We start from the raw sequence: 19,896 nt of genomic DNA on the forward strand, positions 1-19,896 counted from the left end.
TCAAATACACATATAGGCTGCTAGAACCTAAACGCCGCGTGAATTCAACCGGGTCAGCTAAGCGAATTTGCTTTGGGCCGCCGCCCGAATTTTAATCTTATTATAGGTTACTTATGGCCTGCAATCGGGAATGATATCTCCTTAAAAAGAGGAACCAGAGTTTGATAAACAAACAAATTATTATTTTTACAATACAAACACACGATTTATATTGAAATTGCAATTTAAGTTCCTCACAAAACCATTAATCAGCAAATGAAATAAGTTTTGCAGCGTAAATCGTTGTGAGGATATCGTTGAACTGCGTGTTCGCCATACAGTTACTCAAGCGTGAAGTGCGCGGGTTGTTTGATTAATAACAATAGATGATAAAATATTTTTTAAACTAACCATCTTCCGTTGCCAACAGCACTTAGTGTGTTTTGTTGTTGAATGCTATTAAACTCTTGAAATATTTTGCATTATTTTTGGGTCTGTGCATCACTGGTGAAGTTTTTAGTTCTTGCAAAATATATATTAGATAATCGTGAGCACAAGCAGCAAAGCATTAGTTTGTTACCTTAAAAAGCTGCTTTTTAGTTGTTGCACAACCTTTTCGTGACATTGGCAATAGTACACTAATTGTCAGACACTGTGTAATCCCATTTTGCACTTTAAATTATCACAGAAATCGATCGGTTATGGTGTAGGCTACCAAATTGAAATGAAATGTTGCAAAAGGTTACCGATAATCCGCACAATATAAATTAGCTGATGCACTAACATTCAGAAATGTTGCGATTCTCCACGCAAATAACGAACTTCTGAGTGGTGCAGGTACATTTTACAGACAACTGAAAAAAAACTCTGGAGTCGTTTAAGTGTTTTAACTGGTAGTAATGCAATACACAATAATAAAATAGGTTTGTGTCAAGAGAACAGATTTAAGTGATAATAAATCGTGATTATGTGTTGTCCTAGATTTTCTACCACATGGAATCCTAAAAACCTGGCATTTATGAATATTATATATGTGTTTATGTATTTCTAAGAAAAAAAAACTTATAAAAAAAAAGAAGAAAATTTTTTCTGTGACCACATTTGTGCCAATGATTTTATTTCATCAACAGACTGTTAGTTGTATTGTTGGTGGCAAACTGTGTAAACAAGAATGGCAACTGACATTGAGAAGCTTCTGAATGGTCACCACGGTAGTTATAAGCACACCAAGAGTGATCGCTTTCACATTGAAGTGTGCCAGAAAGACACAAGTCCTCTCAAATTTTCTAACATCAAGCAGATCACAATGCAGCACTTAAGAAAGCATCCTCAATTTGTTCATGAAACTGCCATTGTCAACAATTCAATGCCCAGCAAGCACATAGCAAAACTCTCTGTGTATCATGACAAAGATGAATCACTCGTTAAATTTGGCAACATTCCTATTGATGAGGATTGTTTGTCATTTTATATTTACCGGATGCACAGTGAAGAACAGGAAGATGAACTTCTTGATGAAGAGGAAGAAGAGCTTCCGGCAGCCACCCATTGGCTCTTGCCCTCGAAGTCATTCTCAGATATATGGGACTCCCTTTATTATGATACCGAGGTCAAAAGGAACTTGATTAACTACGCCATAACAGGATTGCTTTTTGCCGACAAGGGTGTAAACCAGAATCTGATTTCCTGGAATCGTGTTGTTTTGCTTCATGGGCCACCGGGAACCGGAAAAACTTCGCTTTGTCGGGCACTTGCGCACAAGATTTCTATTCGAATGTCACAGCGCTTTACTTCTGCCTCTTTGTTGGAAGTGAACAGTCACAGCCTGTTTTCCAAATGGTTTTCAGAAAGTGGGAAATTAGTGATGAAAATGTTCAAAAAGGTATAAATGTGGTCTTTATGGGTTGGTTGGTATATTTTGGAGTTCAATTTAATATCTATCTTGTAAAAAGCTTGAGTATTTCAACATTGTTACATTAATATATTAATATATATAGACACCTTGGTCTTCAGTGGACTGTCAGTTATACACCTTTTCAAAATAAATCAATACTAGTGCATATAGAGATCCTTATTCAGATTAATAAGAAGCTTTGTTGATAGAATTTCTACTAATTATATATATACAGGATTTTTTTTGTTTTGAAAATTGTTCAATCATGTGTACACTTATTATATGAGCACTTCATGAAAGTAGCTCGATATCATATCGCTGGTTAACCTTTCTGTGTAAATTGTTTTGCAAAAAATTTCTTAACCATTTTTTGTAAACACTGTGTATATATATGTGGAAAACTATTTTTCTTTAATTTTTAATTTGCATTTAAAAGGTTGAAGAGCTACTGGAAGATGATTCACACTTAGTTTGTTTGCTTGTGGATGAAGTTGAAAGTTTGACAGCAGCAAGATCTTCTGTTGCCAGTGGTACTGAGCCATCTGATGCGATTAGGGTAGTGAATGCTTTGTTGACACAAATCGACCGACTGAAGCGCTACAAAAATGTTCTCATTCTGACCACATCAAATGTGACCGAAAAAATCGATGTTGCATTTGTAGACAGGGCTGACATAAAGTTCTACATCGGGCTGCCATCTCCCTTTGCAATTTACGGAATGTATTGTTCTTGTGTAAATGAGCTTGCGAGAGTTGGTATAATTTACCCAAAGGAGCCACTGCATCCAAACCCTGCTGACCTAACAAAGCAAACCACAGTCAGTGAGAACAGCCTCCAGCTGCTGGAGATCGCCAACACAAGTGAAGGTCTGAGTGGAAGGACAATCAGAAAGTTGCCATTTCTTGCCTACTCCCATTTTTTGCACAACAAGCCTAGCGTGTCTTTTCACGAGTTTCTGGGCGCACTTACCAAAGCCATCTCATTGCAGTTTGAAGAACGTCAAAACCTAGTTAAGTCTTAATGCTACTCGAATGCAAATTCATTTTTTCGTGTTTTTTATTGTATCTGTTGATATACTACTTTACACTATTTGACCAATTTGATTCTGTTTTAAAACTCTTACATCAAAAGGTATGTATGTTTTGTGCCTTTTAGTTATTGTTATTTTACAAAAGAACGTTTTCAAAACCTCTCTGGTAAAACTATAGATAAACAATAGCAAGTCGGTATAATAGCTTTAGACGTCACAAAGTACACATTCGGAGCAGGGTGGTTGAAAATTCGGATCAGGTAAGGACTAGTTTAATAAGATTTTGTGCAATTTTTTCAACCCACCTCCAACGAATGTGCCGGGTAAACTGAAACACTGAACCTGGGGGAATTACCAGCTGGTAATTTCCAAACATTTGGAAATGTTATCAATGGCCGTTTTATTTTCTAACATGCAGCGATTTATTTCCAAAGTCTGCCATAAACGGAAGGCATCGTTCAGATTTCAACCAAAGAAAGTAAAACAAAGTCCATCATATAGCATATGCGCACGCTATGGCTGAATAGTAAGCTAATGAACCCGCCAGTGCAGCGATTATAAGATGAACGAAGCTGGAACCTCTGTAAACTCCACTTGGGAGACCTTCTAAACCATCCGGAAGCCAGAATGTATAAACCGCCAAGACGTAACAAATAGCTGAAAATTAAGGACAGTCAGTTACACATTGATGCGTTGGTTAAAAATAGACATAAAACCGAATATAAACCACTTTTCTGGCCACAATAAAATAGATGACTTTTCAGTGAACATGCCTTGGCACAATTGGAAATAGGCCTACGGATACACAATCTATACGCACCGGTCACGAAAGACAAAGTCCTTAGACCATAGTACAAGAAGTTGCGTCTTCGACAAAACTCGATGACGAATTCAACCAGTTGAACGGAACCCGATACAACAAAGGTTATCCAAAAAATATGTCCAGCTTCTAAATGTTCATGAAATGAGTGTAAATTAGGCTTAGTTTCAAACATCCGAACAAACTAAAGTTAGCGTTTAGGTTATCACCAAAGTATATAGGCCAGGCCTAACAAAAGTCCAACTATACCGTACAAAAATCCATCTATGTGAGGAAATGGATCCATCCATTTAACAGAAGTATTGGCTATTGCTATCCCTACAAAACAAATGTATCGGTGTTCGTTAGTCGTCCCAAAACCAAGTGGTGACATAATAGTCCAGTGTTGTGATACTTACTCGCCACAGTTAACACCAAGTTCATGAGCAGCGCAATGGCTGCGACACTTTTTACTGCATGGGCAAGAAACAACAGCAAGGCTAAAAAATGGCAAACGAGCCCTCCAAGTAATAGCAAAAGAACACCTCCTCTGGTCTCGTTCAGCATTTCTGAAAAGTGTTGCTGGGAAAATTATTGCGACATTTTCTTACTCAATAGAACCAGTAGCAATAATTTATCAGGCCAAAAAAATATTACTTAATGCCATAATGTGACTTTTATAGCTAGGTATATTTGTAGCCTTTAAGACTATAGCCTATACGGATCTATTATGCAAAACAAAGTAGAATTAATAATGCATAGGCTATGTCAGAAAAGTGCAGCGGCGATGTGTATCCTATATTTCTGTCTTTACAAACTTTGAATGAAAGGTTTATAAAAAAAAAGTAACCGCGTTGTTTTCTATACTGTTAACATTGTATACAAGAAAATAATTCGGCGAAATCGATAACATTTACAGCATTAAATAATTTATGCATTTATTCCAAACACACCTGTACTGTCGTTATAGCCTACCGTTGGATATTCTGCTGCAGCCTTGTTCGTCGCAAAATGCTATCAGACCAAGACTAGATTTAGACTGTTCCCTTCTAACCCAGTTCTGTGACAGAATCGCCTTCAAAGCGAAGGCAAGCGATATACTCAGACAAAACCCGGTCCAACAATTGTTTTTGTTGAACTCCATCACCAATAATTCTAACCAAAAACCTTTAAATTGTTAAAGGATATTCTGCGTGAGCTTAACAGTAAAGCATTTCGTTTACATCTTTCGCTGCACTTCTAACGACGCGAACAGTGTGAGTGGAACGCTGCCTTTTTCAACCCTGCAATCAAAATGCCCACTTGAGAATTCCAAAACCGCAATAGAAATGCAGGGTACAAAATTAGAAGCATGCACAGCAGGGTGCGAAAACCTTTCATTTCAACAGACCTCGGCTGTCATTTGGATCATTGATCAACAGAATTCAACATACACTGATTGTAGGATACAGATCCTTAATTGCCGTGTACTTTTTTATATGCGTGCAATTCTCAACCTTTTATTCCAATTTGCAGTTTCACAGCAAACAGATAAATAAAACTAGAATAAACACGATTTAAAACTAAATGCCTACACGGCTCCACCTTATTCAAATAGAATGCAACTGATCACAGCCAAGAAGGCATTAAAATAACGTACAAATAACTAGATTGCAATGGATACACTAACTCAACATTACAAGCACGCGCACAACCAAACACAAAATAAGTTTTCGCGCATGAGTGCACCCACAGAAATCATACTCAGTTCTGTCCGTTACACTGATCTTGAGCTTGGTCTCATGTTTGCTTACTATACACTGCGTTGCCCGGAAACTGTCCGATAGAACAGCACGTTGTGTCTGCATTCCCTGGAAAGTGCAAGGACTACGGTGGAGCGTACATCAGTGAAACAGGGCGAACGTTATAGACTCTGTTAAAAGAGCATCGCCGCGACGTTGCAGCGAAGAATAGCCATAGAACAGCACTGGCGAAACACGCTGCCACACTCGGCCACCGAGTTAACTTTGATGAGGTCCAAATCCTAGAGATGGAGGAGGACCACACAAAGCGTTTATTCCTAGAGACGCTCCACATTCACAAGAACAACCAATGCGTGAATGACAAGGGGCAATGTGTGTACTTTCCAGTGGTTCATAACGATTTGTTGTAACTGTTACGCCCCGCTACACACCTGGTCACGTGACAATACAAGCGGTACCAATGTTATCCGTTCTCTTTTTTCTTGTGTTTTTCTTACGTTTTTCTTGCGTTTTTACTGTTTATGCGTTTGCAACAAAAATAGCAGTATATCCCTGGAAAGTGTTTGAATTTCTCGGTCTCCTTTGATCTGCCTCTAACTATCAGAATGACTCTGTTAAAATTATGCATTTGTTATGGAAACTATGGTGAAGGTCTAAATACTTCGTCTATAGACTTGGTGGTAAAAACGTATTTTGTTGTAATACAAGTGCAAGTGCGCATATAGGCCTATATACTTCGAGTAAATCACAAACAAAGTGATTACTTATAAATCATTTGCATATAGCTAATTGCTAGGTTACGATTGTGGATCTTAATTGCGCTGCCTTGTTTGTGGGACATGTATTGTATTTTCACTTGCTTTGTTCACTTGAACTACGGTCAACACAGCATACGGAAGAAAGCTTGTAGCTCGAATGAGTTTACAAAACAAGAAATAGACTGTAATCATTATTACAGAGCTTAAGCAGTTGTTTGCGGTTACATCCTGACAAATCAACGTACTTCACAACCTGAAACAGAAAGCTGACAGAAATTTAGAGAAAAGTCCTATAACCTACTATAGGGTGTATATTAGTGTGCAAAAAATCTCGGTCGTCCAAAAAAGGGTTTTGGCTGTATTAGTTTGGTCGTTAAACATGTGTATCGGTTGCATATACGTCACTAATAACGATTTTTGCAACATGTTCAAATTGAATGAAGGCAATAAGTGTACAGTCTGTTACATATTCAATACGCCTGTCATCTTTAAAGTTTAAGAGAAACGCCAAAGTTGGCATGAATTTCATAACGTATAGCCTACGCATAGTAAATAGCTATTGCATATCTGACGTTATTTGCTCTTCTTAGTTTGCGTTCATGGCTTCATTTTGTTACTTCCATTATAAAATGAGAAACTGTGTAAGAATTTTTCTGTTAATTGGAGAGTTTTGCTTGGTTTTCTCTTTGGGCTTCGCGATTCTAGCGGCAGCCTCTGAACACTGGGTGGAAAACCCCTTGTGTGATTGCTCTCTGGGAATTCTTTACCTTCGCAATGGATCTAACATTCAAATAATTCCAAAAGGCAAGTGAACCACGCACTTTATCAAACTATTAAGTGTTTACTAACCTCACAATCTCTCCTGAAAAAACTATTTTAGCTGGACAATCATTGTTACAGCCTATTCGCCAGTAGAGCTTGTGAGGTTGTTAAACATTATGTCTGGTAGCGTCAGCAACAAACTATCAAATGTATATTATCCGAAAAAATATTCTCGCCGTTGTAGTGTAAACTGCGTGCCATGCACCAAACGAACGAGCCTTTTGTGACTTTAACAACACAAGATGGTTTTACCAATAACTGCTACTGATCTTTCATTGCAGAACTACGCAGCAGAGAAAGAAGCATTATGGCCGTATTGTTGACCACTGGTATTATCACCAATATTATTGCCGTGATCGGACTCTGCAGAACCTTTACAATGAAATGGAATTTTGGTTCAGCTTTATGCTCATGTGCGTTCAAAGGTTTTAAAACTTGTAGAAAGTTTATCGTTTGACTAGAGAGAGTAAATAGCATATAACACGAATCAAAGTAGCTTTAAAATGAAATATAAATGCGGAGATCGTGGCAGAAATTATGTTTTGTTAGTATAGCCAAATCAAATGTTCAATTGGACCTATACAGGAACTCTAAACATGGTTGAAGATTTAACGTCTGTTTTATTTTTTCAAAGCAATCTGGGGAGATTATTCTTCGTACTAATTGTGCGCTAAACACCGACGTTCAAACTATAAACTTTTTCCCAGAATATAATGAAGAGTTTTGATTTTTAATTCCAATAACATGATAAATACACAGTGTTGGGCATAAGTAAACCGATTATTGTTTAGGTTTGTTCTACTATATGGCGGTCGTTGTGTTTCTTATCCACGGTTTGCATGGTCTTCCCCATACTGCATACAAAGGAAGAAGTGTTTACGTGCTGATGGGATCCTGGGTGCTGATATTTTGGTCATGCTTTTGTATGTGCGTTGTACTTCGAAATACGCCACCGAGTGACGAAGGTAAATTCATTTGATTTTTTATGTGTTATTCTCACATTCATCTGCCTTGATTTGTTTGCTACTCTTGTTGCCGTTTCAAACCCTGTTTTAGACTACAGTTGTAATAGATGGACTATAAATGAAATTCCCTGTTTGTGATATGCGAGAAGCGTTACAACACAGTAGTTCTAAATACTATATTTGATTGAGCGTTTGTTAGTATTTTGACCATCCACCGTTGTTAATATACATGTCAGCTAGGATACTTGACAGTAGTTAATACATTTAATACATTGAATGCACTGCAGATATTGAAGCTGGTCCAAATAAGCTAACAAACCGCGCCGAAAACTGTCTAAGCATTGAATCAAAAGGTAAATACAATTTAGTGTAGTAAATGTTGTTGTAGTCACAATAGGTTTGTGGCAAAAGAATAGTTCCGATCTGAATTTTGTAAGAATTTTCAAAATAGAAAAGCAATAGACAACAGCATTTTGCAAGAAAATCAAAAAGACAGCAGCAACCACAATCACACAGAGGCGATAAGAATAATAGTAAATAGTCGTCCTGTTGTTCCGGTTTCGGCCAAAACATATTTTTTATCGGCAAATGCGAATAAATACAAGTCAATAATTTTAAGCGAACTTTAAATTTCCTTGTCGCTTGGATTTTTCCCAAAGAATCTTATGCCCTTTCTCATGATAAACAATTATTTATATATGACCGGTCCTTTACGTATTTAGATTAGGACTTGAAATTTGCTCCGTTATAATTTTTACAGAGTTGAAGAACAAGAATGAAAAGAGTAATGTTAAACAAAAATACTGGAACAGCTTTATTTCAATTTTAAGGCTGTAAGCAGACAATTTGGGAAAACGCTTTCATGTTGTGAAATTGAGCTTTAATAATTTTTCGTCGAATGTTATTTATGTTGACGCTTATTTCCATTTTATCTCGACATGAACATCTTTAATCAAATAAAATGATTGCTTAAGATTGACAGTGTCCAAAATAATGAAGTTACAAAGATATCCTGAACTCTACCAAAATAAAATAAACCTTTCGTGGTGTCCGGTGGTAAAGGATCAGACAAACGATTTAAATACATCAAAATTCCACATTTTACTAAACGATCTAAAATGTAAAACTGTAGTTGGCATCGTATTTCCTTGAACTGTTTCTTTTTATATTGTTAGAACTCTCTGTTTTAGATAATTACGCTCTATCATATACCGTATATATATACACATCAATAAAGGAGTATTGAAAAGTAGTAGCTGCAACGTACAATCTTACGTGAGGAGATGTGACATCTGCACACTTCCTATATAGTAAAATGCCAGTAAATCTTGTAATTATCTTCTCAAATTGTCGTTACATATCAGCGTGACGGCTGTAATCCAATATAGAAGGCTAACAAACTTGCCACTGCTGCGACCATGAGGTTAATGGAAGCAGAACCTCTGTAAACAGTATTTGGAAGTCTTTCCATACTTTCAGGTTGCCAGAATGAGTAAACCGCCAGCAAGTAGAATATCGCTAACAAAAATAATACGAGCTCTTATTGAAATTTACAATTCAAAAATCAACTTGTAATAAAAAAATACGCACTCGTCACAAATGACAGGATCCACTGAATGTAGTAAAATATGTTGGATCTGTAACAAAGCTCAATGATTCCTTCAAGTATGTAAACTGCACTTGGGAACACACAGGCATACCAAAAGAAAATTTCAGCATCTTGAATGTAAAAACTTTGTAAATAATAATAATGATCAACGTATTATTAACACACATTGTGTTTTAGATTGTCAAGTATATGCCAATTTTATGCCAACAATATTACATCAGGCGCAAACACTAAAAACGCAAGAAAAACGTAAGAAAAACACAAGAAAAAAGGGAACGGATAACATTGGCACCGCTTGTATTGTCACGTGACCAGGTGTGTAGCGGGGCGTAACAGTTACAACAAGTTGTTGTAAACCGCTGGAAAGTAGACATATTGCCCCTTGTCATTCACGCAAAATAGTAATACTTCAATAAACGTTAGGGCAACAAACTCAACCAGTCTCACCGTACAAAAATAATTGTACTTGAGGAAGGGGATCGAATAGTCCAACTAAAGACGTGTTTATGGCATTCCCTAAAAAAATAAACGTTTTACCCATATTTATATTACGTTTGTAGCATATATTTTACTTGTTATCTGCGTGACAACCATCATGATGCACGCAATCGATGGGATAGGTCTCATAGTGTGGCCAAGGTAGGAAAGTAGGGTTACAAAATGTAAAACGATTCCTCCCAATAGCAAACGCAAAACCGTTACCCTTGTCTCGTTGGACATTTCTAAAAAAATATTAAAAGTAAGCAAAACGAAGTAGCAAAGTCCTACGTTGCCCTTTGTTACCCTTTAGTCTAAACCAGGATAATATTGCTCTTCAGCTAACTTGTGAATGAGCTGAATTGAATTCAACCAAACGAACTCTATTACTACTATTACTGTAAATAAAACACATCCAACTTACCATTGGGAATTCTACTGCACCACAGTCCATCGCAATAACCAATTAGTCCAAGACAAGATTCAGACTGTGCCTTTTTTACCCAGTTCTGAGACAAGACCGCCTTTATTGCAAATCCAAGCGAACCAAGCAAAAAGAATCCGGTCCAATATTTTCGGTTGTTTGCGTCCATTGCTATTTAACAACTCCAAACAGCCTTTTCTGTGGCAACACGTCACATAGTTATTAAAACTGTGAAATTGTCAATTCTGTACACCTCTGCTTCAACACACGCGTCCGTGATCTACATCTTCGCTAATAAGTAACGGACCACAGCACACTCTTTATATTGGTTTTGTGTGTGGTTCTTTATCAGACATTCGCCTTTGCAAACAAATGAATTTCTTCTTCCTGCGCAAAACACCAGAAATGGACCAACAAGTAGTGTTTCAGTTTCTTCCGCTTGTTCAAATGTTTTTCCAACAAACAAAGCTTTGCTGGGTTTTCTATTTGAACAGGTTGTCTGTTTACATTTTGCTGATATACCGACTAGACACCAGCCCTGTTTACACAAAATGGTTTGCGAGCGAGCTTGCAGCATCGAGCCGTGAAGAACTAACAGACCATAACGAGCGAGCTTCGGTGCTCAATTCACATGAGCGCTGATAATTAACAAAAACGATACAAACGAAGAAAGGCTTTGCTGTTGTTACATGTCAATGCGTTGCTTTCTCACAATCGAAGACTTGGATGGCCGTGGCGATTACAGAGGTGAGGTATAATGGTGGTATATAGGCAAGGCTTTATGTCTACTGGAATAATGTGTTTCGTTTTGAATATTGGTTAAGTTAAATGTTATTTTCATTTGTTTTAGGTCAGGGTAATGGACCAAAGAGACGCTAGTCGACGATAGGTCGACGGGAAAGTTAATTCTATACCACCTTTGGAAAGCCCTTAGGAAAGTTAATCTCTTTACAGCGATACCTTACTTGTGCGCGATTTCGTGGGGGAAATATTCGGAAACTCGACATTGATAGAATTAGCTGTATTATGTTGAACAGCTTTGAAATAGCAAAATGGTCGTAGGAAGTATACCTGGAATATGCGCTGTCAAAAATTTGAAAACACGTTTGACGCCGTAACCCAATGATTAGTAATTCTACATAGTCCTCGCCGTTTAAAGAGAAAATATTGCTGGCACATTATTTCACAGCATCGTCGAGTCAAACAATGTTGTTTTAAAGCTCTGTTTCTTATGTTTTTTTTAAACGTTTAATAGCAGGAAACCATTTACAGTTGTTTCATAAGGTTGATCATGTGTTTTTAAGAGGTAAATAAATTTTCAATGCATTGTGGTTTTGAAGCTTAATCAATTATTTCTACAAACAAGGTACTTTGTAATAAGTTTGCACGCGAACTTTCAACGTTACTGAACTATACATAAAACGCACCGAAGCACAACGTACGATCGTACCAGTGTGCATGCGCCGTGGCAACATAGTATCAGAGACGCTTTGCCAAATCGGGCGAGGCGCGGGTATTTCTCTATCGTTGTCGTATCGTTAGCCAGTGGGAATCAGCCTATGGAATATCACAACTTAACAATGTTTATCTTAGCAGTGTTTTTTATACAAATAACTTTCTGGTGATGCGAATTTATGCCCAAGACCTGGCTTTTATTTATTTGGAAAATTTCCGTGCTGAAGCCATACAGGAGGGGAATCACCACATGCTACGCTTGAGTGATCGGCGACTTATGATTGATTTTTTATTGACTTCAAATTTGTGTTTGCCTTGCCATTTAACACTAAAGCTATCGTAAACTTTCCAAAATCACTTTAATATATAATTATTTGTGCATTGCATAAACAATTTTGTTCTGTAACCGGCTTCCGAACAATTAATTTTTAATTTTTTTTTTTAGTTTATAATGCAACTGTTAATATCTCAACTTTTTAAAGTGTCGGAGTATTTTAGACCCAATAAACTATTCACGGACTCGAACACAGAATAGGTTGAAACTTACCTGAAGAAATTGGACTGCCACAATCACATCTATATTTCAGTTTCATGCAGAAAACAAGCTGTCAATACCACAATTCACATTCTCAAACCGCCATCAATTTGCTTGAGCGGATTCATATTATAAAGGAGTCGCATTTGCCACATTTTGATGCCATTGTTTTGACATTCTGCGGGTCAATCAAATTACAACAAGTTGCAGGAAACGACGACACTGCTGTTTTTGACAATTTTCATTAAAACAAGAAAGATTAGTCTGTTTTTGAATGGCTTGCCAAAACCATGTGGACTTTAATCAGCTTAGCAAGGAACACATTATTCATAAGTCGATGCTGCTGTTTTTGAGCATACCGGTGCCTAAGTTAATGTTACTGAGGTTACTCATTTCATGTTTATGTTACTTAGAGTTTTAGGGAAACTAATAAGGTAACATTAATTCGATCTCACCCCAAGGAAAAGAAGATGAAACGTTTATTCCCGAGTCAACTGGTTGCTATTGTTCTTATCAGTTTGCACGGTAAGCTGTACCCATCGTAAATTACCTACTGATGGGATAACTTACACCCATTTAAAAGTGAAATGTAACCTAGGAACAAATACGGTTTTTAGTGAATAACAATTAAATATGTTACAAGTTCTCAGTTTGGACAATTTTTAGCACTAACCGTCTACCCTAACTCTCTCGGGCAGTTAACGAACTCGATCTTTCTCAACAGGTTGTTATCACCCTATACTAAAAGAGGACGTTCAATGGACTTTCTTTACCTTGTCCCACCCTGCATATTTAATACAATGCAGTTGTGCGAAACCCGGACAATTTCTCATTGGACCGAGGATCAACCTGTGCACAAGGGGTGATTATTGGTTATTCAAACCACCTTACTGCATATAATTACAACGTTACAACAATAAATTAAAAAGTTGTTGAGTGGAGTGTGTGTTTAGAAATTGCGTGTTTTAAGGTGAAAGTGAATCGTTCATTTGTTCCAATCCGATAATAAATACATACGGAATTTTTATTATCTGGTTGAATAAGTAGTTCACGCTTCAAAATAATTTCAGTGACAGTTCAAAGCCAATGGTGAAATTCAATCAAATGGAGAAGGCATTTTTGCATAACACGGATTGAAAACAGGCGAAAAAGACACCCTTGCAGTTGCAAATATACAAACTGTCTAATTTATGTAATGCTTGTACTGGTCACGATTGCTTGACCTTGTCTGTGCTTCAAGATCATCACTCACGTGGTTGGAGGGCAACTTGTGGCCTTTTGAATTATCAAGCTTTTTCTGTGCTTTACTCAAGGTTCAGTAAATGCTCACTTGTTGTTGCAATTCTTATTGTCTGAAAGAAAGAAACTGAGGTACACGGCGAATCAAAGTTAAAATATAAACAACATATTTTATCATATGGGAACCATTGCCCTTTGAGAAACAAATGTGCAAGACCTTTTTATCTGTTTGTAAATAGCCCTCTGAACACCACGTCGACTTGAAAATATCAAGGTCAGCAAAACAACAGCAATAATATGTCTATGTGCCGTTGGTTTGCGCACACTTGCGTGGAAGATAGATGTTTAAAAACACGTTCAAAACATTTGAGAGCCAATCTTTACTAACGTCTTGCTACGTGGTCTATAATTATGGGTCACGGCTGAAACGCTTGAGTCCTACTGTAATTAGGATTGGCATTTAAATTTTCGAACATTTTCATCTTAAACTTTCTGCCTTGTTTTTATGCAATTACTCTTTCGTACTCAGCCATCGTTGATGTTAATTGTATGTATGATTTAGATCAGATAAATTTTCCCATCCTAATTGCTTGTGAAAAGTTTTAGACACCTTTAATTTGTGTTTTTGCATGACTAATTTTCTCGTCAAATTTCGACATATATGTGTATTTTAGAAAGTGGTACACAACCACTACACCACGCATTCTGTGTACTTGGAATCGTTACGTGTCGAATTATTCGCATTTCGCGTGACACAACTCTTGTAGATTTTTTTTCATGCGTCATTGCGCCGCCTTTATAACCTGTCGTCGTTAATGCGACGGCCACTGAGTTGCAAGAGATCCAGAACACGTGTGATATAAATTAAATCAATTTGTTATTTTCTCATATACTTGCGTTTTATCGAAGTAACTTGGTTTGATCAAACCGGTGGAGATGCGTCGAGTCAATGCTACTCACCTGCATTGTTTTATATTTCATGTTATTCAGGGTTTTATAAAAACTATAATATTCAATCGATCTCCACTTGTAAGGCAAGAAAATGAAAATTTTATTTTCCTGTCTGCTGGTTGCTGTTCTACTTCTCAGTGTGGAAGGTAAGCGAAACTTATCGGATCTTATCTATCGGCAAAATAACTTATTCCTCTCAACAAAATTCTTCTCAAAATGTTTTGTTAAATGACAAACACAACTACAATTACAACAGTTTGCAAATGTGCTGCATATAACTGACTTCAAAAGTTGAAATATTGGGATCTACCCAAAACTGCAGATGCAGGCCTAGCGATCACTGTAATTTATTTAATAATACTAAAAACAGGTGTAGCTTTTTATTACAGGATCAACCTGGCTTATAATCAGGAATATATATGCATCTTCAGTTCCTGCAGTAAACATAATAAATGATTTTAAAAACGTCTGAGAAACAATAACAGTAAAGCCCTTTCTTTACTGTTATTGTTTTTCAGACGTTTTTAAAATCATTTATTATGTTTACTGCAGGAACTGAAGATGCCCAAGGGGCGAAATATATATTCCTGATTTATAAGCCAGACTGATCCTGTAATAAAAAGCTACTGCTGCTGCTTTTTTTAGTGCTGCATATAAATTATCAGTTTGCATATGTTTTTTTAGGTTCCGGGTTTAGGCGAAAGTAATATAGCCACTCTTGTTATAACAATTAACGATCTCAATCTTTTTCCAGGATGCGGTTTTCCTCCAACAACGTCTGAGGTTGTCTTCTCTCCTTTTCTCAAAACATACCCAAGTGACTTTAAGGTGGCATACGAGTGCCAACGTGATGGCTCGCTTCTGATAGGATCACTGTACAACGAGTGCACAACCGATGGTCATTGGTTGCACCCATCTCCTGTATGTCTTGATGTACAACCTTGAAACATAGCCTACATTGGCTTGAAACATGAAAACGTAATCAAAATTTTGTCATATCGTTTTTGAAAAAACAAATACAAAATATTTTTTGATGGAACCTTGTAAATTGGCTTAAATTGTCATTGAAATTGTACAATGTCCATTTGTGAAAATGTCGATGTTACAACTAAAACTAAACATGTTGCACTGTTATAAATGAACTTTTTTGTATAATTTCTGTAATACATAAGGAAAAAACGCAAAATCGAGAGCCTATAAATATTTACTACGCAACTGCATTTTCTACCAATTCTTGCATTTTTTGCGATTTCGAATTAACTGTGTTAAAGGTTTAAATCCAATTATTGGGGGAATAAAACTCTACAATTAGTAAAACTGCAATTAGTAAAACGATAGTCATATACGCTGAAAAATTATTCGACATCGGTAGCAAAACATTATGTGTTGCTGGTGAGTTTGTCTGGACTTTCTTAACAATTTGGTTGTAAAATAGGTAATCTGACATAGAAAAAACAACAGCTTCATCGCTTCATGAGAAAAAAAGTTAAAGTACAGTTTACCTTTTTTTAACACTGCATGTTGTAATTGTGAGTAACACACAAACAGTGATAATAAGTTTGAAAATCGGCGTTATGTTTGCAAAACAAAACAGTTGAGTTTACTAGTTTGGTGTAAATCCGCTGCAAACACAATTTCCAGCGTTCAAGGTTTGAAATGTTAAAAAAATTCAATAAAACGTCGGACATTTTTTTGCGAATTTATGCTTAAGACCTGGCTTGTAAATTAGTTTGCAGCACTTACGCAAAGGATTGCTAAAAGCAGTTATGCATATCATTTTTAATACATTGCTCAAACTATGTCATTGCGTAATCGCTTTACGAAAAATGTTTTTCATACTTTGTTCAAGTTTAAAACATAATTCCTTGATATATTAGCTTTTTAAGGTGTTGGAGTATTTGCCACAATATAACTGTTCACGGGTGACAGAAGAAGTTCTAGGTGCCGACGACAAGCTATCAGCTGATTTCTGTGGTCTCTTGCGACAATTTAACTTGTGTGTGACAGGATAGGTTAAAAGAGTGGCACTGTTCGTAGCGCAACTATTGTAGAATCTGGACGAACTGCAAGGCATTTGCAGTCGAATGATTTGCGAAAACATTCAAACAACCAGGCAGCATCACATGAAGAATACAAGTTAGACTGCCACAACTACATTCTAACAGCTTGTTTGTTGTATCAACTACATCTTATATAGAATATAGGCACCGTGGCCCTTCGAAAAAAATGTTCCGGTGCCTCGAAGGTTTATTTGTGAGATGGAAGGTGGGACAATGCCTTTGCGGTAGAAATTCCTCAGTCAAATCAAACAATGATGTTTATGAGTTCCTATACTCGCATGGTTCGTGGTCCGCCACGCACGAGTCTGTCCACAACATATGTCAATGTCATTGCTATTGTTATGGTTTCCTGCGTTTCAATCAAATTACAATAAGTTACAGGAAATGCCAACTCTGTAGTTTTGACAAGCGAAACAGGAAGGTTTCATCTGTTTGTAAATGGCTTGTTCAATGCCACGTGAGCTTAAAATTATAAAGTTTAGCAAAATCCACAATAATAATAAGCCGATGTGCGGCTGGTTTGTGCATACTTGACCATGACTTGTGTGTGAGATAGATGTTTTAAAAAACACGTATAAAAGCTTTTGAGAGCCAATCTTTACTACCGTCTTATTAGCTTCTTTAAATGTAATATTCAAAGCGATTGAGATGCGCCGAGTCAGTGCTACTCACCTGCACTGTTTTATATTTCACGTTATTCAGGGTTTTAATAAAACTTTAATATTCAACTGATCTCCATTTGTGAGAGGAAAATGAAAACCTTATTTTCGTGTCTGCTGGTTGCTGTTCTTCTTCTCAGTGTGGAAGGTAAGCTAACCTTACCGTTATCTTATCTAAGTTTAAAGTAACTTATTACTTTATATCTACGGACGCATCAGAAAGTAGCTCAAAGTTTTCTGTGTCTGGAAAAGAGTTTCTCAGCAGGGGGTTCTCCGAATTCATTACTTGACCAGGTGGTTATCGAACGTAAACAAGTTGAAAAAATCTGTCCCAGGATCTGTCAACAGATTACATCAACAAATGTTGTGTTGAGTGAGAAACAAATACGAAATAAGTTGCAATTGGTCTGCACACAAATTATCGGTTTCGATTTGTTTTTATGGTTTCGAGTGAAGTAAAGCAGTATAACCACTCTTGTTATAACAGTCAACAATCCTAATCTTTTATCAGGATGCGGTTCTCCTCCAACAATGCCTGGGGTCGTCTACTCTCCTGATTACCCAGCATACCCAACTGACTTTAAGGTGGGATACTCGTGCAAACGTCATGGTCGGCTTCTGACAGGATCACGGACCAACGTGTGTAAATCCGATGGTCATTGGTCTCACGCATCTCCTACCTGCTAAAATTGAAAGCCTTAAAACTTAATTTGGTTTGAAACATCAAAACGATAAAACGAAAAATAAACTCCAAACCATGGAAAGTGTGTGTGTGTGTAATACAAATCTGTTACCAAGAAAAAAAAAGTTTGTTTTATCATTTTAAAAAAAAACAAATCCAAAAATAAAATAAATTTGGAGGTTTATTTGTAAGAAGGAAGGTGGGACAACGCCTTTGCGGTAGAAGTTCCTTAATCAAAGAAAACAGTAGTGTTCTTGGGTCCCTACACTCATGACTCGTGGTGCGCCACGTACGAGTTTGCCATTGATATTGTTTTAGCAAGTACAATGGGTTGCAGGAAAATGCCAACGGTGTAGTTTTACCAACTTTCACCAAAAGCAGGAAGTTTTCGTCTGTTTGTAAATGGCTTGCTTAACACCGAAAATATTAAGCTCAGCAAAAACCACAGTAGTAATTAGTCGACGTTCACTTGTCAATACCTTCGAACCTTTGCAGTGTCTTCAGTTTGCATGGCAACCTCAGTAGCACGAGTAAATGTCAGCTCGTCAACGTTGATTTTAAAAATTGCCTTCAGCACTGCTTCATTGCCTACGGAGCAAATAAACCTTGTGCGCAATGCTTCGCCCAACGGGTTTCAAATAATTTGGTTTCCAATCAAAGAAAAATCACACGTGTTGGTCGTTTGACCACTTTAATTATGAACTCATGCTTCACAGTTATTTCGCTTTGATTTTTGGCAAGGGCGTGCCTTGTTTCCCTAATGTGTAATGCGGCACTGGTCATGTTTCCACTTCGGCACGTTTGTGCAATTGGCTCCTCTTTGATTGCGTTCCTACGTCATCGTAAATCGTGCGTTTTTGTCACGAGTTGTTGTTCACGCCTTGGCAGAATGCATTGGGACCATCAAACTCACAACGGTCTGCTCGATTGTGAATTCAACTACATCAGATGTAAGCGTAGTTTACATTGATTTAAGCATGTTGGAAGGAGATCGGAAGTAAGGTAAGATATTAACAGCAAGATCAAAACAAAAGTCTTATGTATTTTTTCGAACGAAGATTTAAAGGAAACTCTTTACGTGAACGTCACATAATAGCCATTTGTTGTCATCGACGAGATGAGTGCGATAGCATGTTGATGCATGTGGTGTCAAATGGTTGTGCGGGTATATTGTTTAACGAAAGAGGTAATTTGACAGATAATACCCAGGTTGCTAGATTAGCCATTATTGCAGTAGGATTACGAGTCTACCACTGCAAACAGAAAGCGAAAAGTGATAGCATACTAACTATATAGCAAGCTTGCGTGTGGTTAGCAATGTTCGTAAATATTATTTGTCTGCAAATGATTTTTTATTGACGTTGGTGCGAATATGAAAAACTTTATTGATTTATTGTACAAACTTTATTCGTAATTAAATCTGCTTATTTTCGTAGTTTTGGTAGCTCAGGTTTACGAACAATTGTCAATTCCATCGATCCGTTGATTTTAAAAATTGCCTTCGGCACTGCTTCATTTACAATGGAGCAAATAAACCTTGTGCGCAATGCTTCGCCCAACGGGTTTCAAACACTTGGGTCTCCAATCAAAGGAAAATCACACGTGCCTGCGTCGTGGCGAACGCGTGCAGCTAAATCCTAGCATCAAAGCAGAAATGCTTGGTCTGTTTGTAAATGGCTTCCTTGGTGTCACGTAGACCCAGTGATGACGCACACTTGTACAAGCCATGTGTGGAAGATAGGTGTTTTAAAGGTTTCGAATTAAACCGTTTGAGATGAAGTGTGACGAAATTACTCACCTGCATTGTTTATATTTC

The 19,896-nt window shown here is 37.2% G+C and overlaps 4 protein-coding genes across 5 annotated transcripts; 2 read left to right on the top strand and 2 right to left on the bottom strand.

The window, feature by feature from the left end:
• The first annotated feature begins 1,127 nt into the window (after window positions 1–1,127).
• LOC145911902 (pachytene checkpoint protein 2 homolog) lies at window positions 1,128–2,929 on the top strand. The gene is made up of 2 exons (XM_082999340.1): window positions 1,128–1,861; window positions 2,310–2,929. Exons 1-2 carry the CDS (start codon window positions 1,151–1,153, stop codon window positions 2,892–2,894), a joined length of 1,296 nt encoding a protein of 431 aa, XP_082855466.1. The 5' UTR covers window positions 1,128–1,150; the 3' UTR covers window positions 2,895–2,929.
• A 91-nt stretch (window positions 2,930–3,020) lies between these two features.
• LOC145911979 (uncharacterized) lies at window positions 3,021–5,285 on the bottom strand. 2 transcript variants are annotated; one of them, XM_082999420.1, is made up of 6 exons: window positions 4,926–5,285; window positions 4,678–4,857; window positions 4,122–4,271; window positions 3,973–4,041; window positions 3,724–3,852; window positions 3,021–3,560 (listed from the first exon to the last, which is right to left on the bottom strand). In XM_082999420.1, exons 2-6 carry the CDS (start codon window positions 4,844–4,846, stop codon window positions 3,397–3,399), a joined length of 681 nt encoding a protein of 226 aa, XP_082855546.1. In that variant the 5' UTR covers window positions 4,847–4,857; window positions 4,926–5,285; the 3' UTR covers window positions 3,021–3,396. The 2 variants fall into 2 exon arrangements, with proteins under 2 accessions (XP_082855546.1, XP_082855538.1); XM_082999412.1 differs by having other exon boundaries at window positions 3,022–3,560; window positions 4,678–4,985; window positions 5,093–5,285.
• Window positions 5,286–9,349: 4,064 nt separating this feature from the next.
• Window positions 9,350–11,007, bottom strand: LOC145891594 (uncharacterized). Its single transcript, XM_082981943.1, has 5 exons — window positions 10,500–11,007; window positions 10,171–10,320; window positions 10,046–10,114; window positions 9,580–9,708; window positions 9,350–9,507 (listed from the first exon to the last, which is right to left on the bottom strand). Exons 1-5 carry the CDS (start codon window positions 10,666–10,668, stop codon window positions 9,350–9,352), a joined length of 675 nt encoding a protein of 224 aa, XP_082838069.1. The 5' UTR covers window positions 10,669–11,007.
• A 3,709-nt stretch (window positions 11,008–14,716) lies between these two features.
• Window positions 14,717–16,691, top strand: LOC145891752 (uncharacterized). Its single transcript, XM_082981957.1, has 3 exons — window positions 14,717–14,825; window positions 15,434–15,600; window positions 16,557–16,691. Exons 1-3 carry the CDS (start codon window positions 14,771–14,773, stop codon window positions 16,689–16,691), a joined length of 357 nt encoding a protein of 118 aa, XP_082838083.1. The 5' UTR covers window positions 14,717–14,770.
• Window positions 16,692–19,896: the final 3,205 nt, after the last annotated feature.

The sequence above is a fragment of the Ascidia mentula genome, chromosome 1 (assembly GCF_947561715.1).
Source record: "Ascidia mentula chromosome 1, kaAscMent1.1, whole genome shotgun sequence".
NCBI classification, from domain to species: Eukaryota; Metazoa; Chordata; class Ascidiacea; order Phlebobranchia; family Ascidiidae; genus Ascidia; species Ascidia mentula.

What these genes read in the sequence shown, in the direction of transcription:
- LOC145911979 (XM_082999420.1), bottom strand. Translation starts at nt 4,846, where the DNA reads ATGGAGTTCAACAAAAACAATTGTTGGACCGGGTTTTGTCTGAGTATA. An exon ending in CTGCAGCAGAATATCCAACG is followed by an intron (nt 4,272 to 4,677) that starts GTAGGCTATAAC and finishes AACACTTTTCAG; the next exon opens with AAATGCTGAACGAGACCAGA. An exon ending in CATAGATGGATTTTTGTACG is followed by an intron (nt 3,853 to 3,972) that starts GTATAGTTGGAC and finishes ATGAACATTTAG; the next exon opens with AAGCTGGACATATTTTTTGG.
- LOC145891752 (XM_082981957.1), top strand. Translation starts at nt 14,771, where the DNA reads ATGAAAATTTTATTTTCCTGTCTGCTGGTTGCTGTTCTACTTCTCAGT. An exon ending in TCTACTTCTCAGTGTGGAAG is followed by an intron (nt 14,826 to 15,433) that starts GTAAGCGAAACT and finishes ATCTTTTTCCAG; the next exon opens with GATGCGGTTTTCCTCCAACA. An exon ending in ATTGGTTGCACCCATCTCCT is followed by an intron (nt 15,601 to 16,556) that starts GTATGTCTTGAT and finishes TTGATATATTAG; the next exon opens with CTTTTTAAGGTGTTGGAGTA.
- LOC145911902 (XM_082999340.1), top strand. Translation starts at nt 1,151, where the DNA reads ATGGCAACTGACATTGAGAAGCTTCTGAATGGTCACCACGGTAGTTAT. An exon ending in TGATGAAAATGTTCAAAAAG is followed by an intron (nt 1,862 to 2,309) that starts GTATAAATGTGG and finishes TGCATTTAAAAG; the next exon opens with GTTGAAGAGCTACTGGAAGA.
- LOC145891594 (XM_082981943.1), bottom strand. Translation starts at nt 10,668, where the DNA reads ATGGACGCAAACAACCGAAAATATTGGACCGGATTCTTTTTGCTTGGT. An exon ending in GTGCAGTAGAATTCCCAATG is followed by an intron (nt 10,321 to 10,499) that starts GTAAGTTGGATG and finishes ATATTTTTTTAG; the next exon opens with AAATGTCCAACGAGACAAGG. An exon ending in GATCCTGTCATTTGTGACGA is followed by an intron (nt 9,508 to 9,579) that starts GTGCGTATTTTT and finishes TATTTTTGTTAG; the next exon opens with CGATATTCTACTTGCTGGCG.